Below are 2,343 nucleotides of genomic sequence, written 5' to 3' on the forward strand. Positions count from 1 at the left end.
CCGCATACTGAGCTATAGCCGCGGCAATTATTCCTTGGAGTTCCGCCTCGGTAGTAGGCATGCACGGGTCGCGTCGTGGAGGCATCTTCTAAAAGATGATCATGTCGGTCAGGTCATAGTAAATAATATGCATATGTAATAACATTCATCAATTTTTACATGTTTAATAGTACATCATACATCCAATGATATCATAGGGTCACATAACCCTCAAAATACAAGTCAAACTACACCTATCATATACAAAAAGTGTGATCTCTCAAAAGTCTACGTATGCTGGCTCAATCGCGACTTTCTCACCAAAACGATCGACCTGCATCAAACCAAAAATATCTATGCTGATGGCGGAGGAGGAGGAAAATAAGAGAAAAGCAAGCGACGCATGTGCATCAAATCCTCCTCAAAGGCACGACAGACGTGCAGCAAATATGCAATCTGCTGCTCCGATGTCAAGAAACGAACATCTGAATCGGGGGAAAGCGGGCGGGGAGTGTGTGGTGCTGCAAAGGGGGGTCTGATAGTGACAAGGCGGACGTCGAGCTCTCTCCAACTCCTGAATACGATGGCTCAGGGCGTCCTGCTGCAGCTGCAGCGACGCAAATATATCCTCCGTAGTGTAACCCACATGAAATGGGTGGTACGGGTCAGATAATGGCATAACATGGGGCGTAGTCCACAAAAATGGCTCGCTCGATGGTACGGATGATGGTGCAGTATGGGGGAACTGGGACATGAATGGGAATGATGACGGTACAGGTGGAACAAAAACAGGCGGCTTCCTCAATGAACCCTCTCCAGGACGAGGTGGCGGTATGTCCTGGAGGAATGTTATAGGAAGATCAGTGCGATGGACGTCAGTGGTGTGTGGGTGGAACAATGGAAACTCATCGGGTGCGGAAACAGGTGCTACGGGAGGAGTGACGGGTAGCACAAACGGTGGGTAATCGTCATCATCCTCGATCCACCCGTTGTGGGTGTCAGCATAACGAGGATCTATGTGAGCGGTGAAAGGTGCGCGGTCAACCAATACCGGCACGGGATCAGGTAAAGGTGCATCAACAACAGGATCATCCACCACTGGTGGTGCAATAACGGGAAGGTCAACAATGGGCAGTGCAAGAGCTGGTGCATCATCAAGAACAGGGTCGTGCTCTGGTGCAGGATCAGGAGCAACAACAGGCTCGGGGGCCATGACAGGCTCATGGTCAACAAGATCCATATCAAAATCGGCAGGAATGTCAAACAACGGATCAATGGGAGCCACTGGCGCCTCTAAGGGCTGGTCCATATGAATAAACTCGATCTCATGATCAGGATCGAAATCAGGAGGAAAAGCTAGATCAAATTCGTCATTGACCTTGTGGTCAAACTCAAACTCGTGTGAAGGACCAGGTGCAGGTGACATCGCCATGTCGGGGTCGGCGTCAGGAGAGTGATGCTGCACACCCTGGTCGTGCAGGGACGCGGATGCCACAGACTCCAAAGAGTCTGGAACAGGTGAATCAAGAGGAACCTCCTCTACAGGGGCCTCAGCAATAGGAAGGATAACATCAGCATCAATCAGGGCCCCGCCCTCATAGTCGTCCTCAGGGGGACCCTCCTCGAACAGATCAATGTCGTCATCAGATACGACATCGAGTGGCACATCCGCCACGGGGAAAGTAGCAAGCGAAACGGGAGCAGGGATCACCGCGAGAGGTAGATCCCCAGCAGGAATGCCATCAGCAGGCTGTATCTGAACTCTGATGTCTGGCAGAGCGAACGGCTGAAAATCATCGTCATCTGTACTCGTGGTGTCTGACGTATACACGTCTCCCTCTAATGGTATCTCATCGTCTGACACAACTGCCATAGGGTCCACTGTGTCCGATACTCCTGTATCTGAAGATGATGGCATGGTGTCTGTTACAAAACCACACATATGCACATATATCAACATGAAATCAAATATGTTGGTGCATACATCTGTCGACTTCGTCTTATATCGAGTCTGGGTTGCGTTGCGGATCTGATCAAGCATGATGTCATCATATTCAATGATGACATCATAAAGATGACATCATTATTTGCAACAGTACACGAATTTACATGCACACATGAAACAGTTTCTGTTTTGGTCAAAAATTACCGAAGCAATTAAGTGATCAAATTAGTTAAGTGAGGTAGTGTGCTAAAAAATGTGTTGAAAATATGTTGGTTAAGTTGCTTAGAAAAACAGTGTTCAGGATACGACTCAGGATATTGAGCTGTATCTACAATCAAACAATGAGCAGAAAAGTAAAGGTTGACACGTGTTGTACGAGGAAAGCCCTTGATCAATCTAGATCGCCGGCATAAAACCTC

The 2,343-nt window shown here is 48.2% G+C and overlaps 1 protein-coding gene across 1 annotated transcript; it reads right to left on the reverse strand.

Moving 5' to 3' along the window:
• Positions 1–400: 400 nt before the first annotated feature.
• On the reverse strand, positions 401–1,897 carry LOC110918855 (proline-rich extensin-like protein EPR1). Its single transcript, XM_022163136.1, has one exon. The coding sequence runs from the start codon at positions 1,895–1,897 to the stop codon at positions 401–403; it is 1,497 nt and encodes a 498-aa protein (XP_022018828.1).
• Between the last annotated feature and the right edge of the window lie 446 nt (positions 1,898–2,343).

The sequence above is a fragment of the Helianthus annuus genome, chromosome 17, assembly GCF_002127325.2.
Source record: "Helianthus annuus cultivar XRQ/B chromosome 17, HanXRQr2.0-SUNRISE, whole genome shotgun sequence".
Classification (NCBI taxonomy): domain Eukaryota; kingdom Viridiplantae; phylum Streptophyta; class Magnoliopsida; order Asterales; family Asteraceae; genus Helianthus; species Helianthus annuus.

Excerpts from the sequence above, each read along its gene's own strand:
- LOC110918855 (XM_022163136.1), bottom strand. The coding sequence starts at position 1,897 with ATGCCATCATCTTCAGATACAGGAGTATCGGACACAGTGGACCCTATG.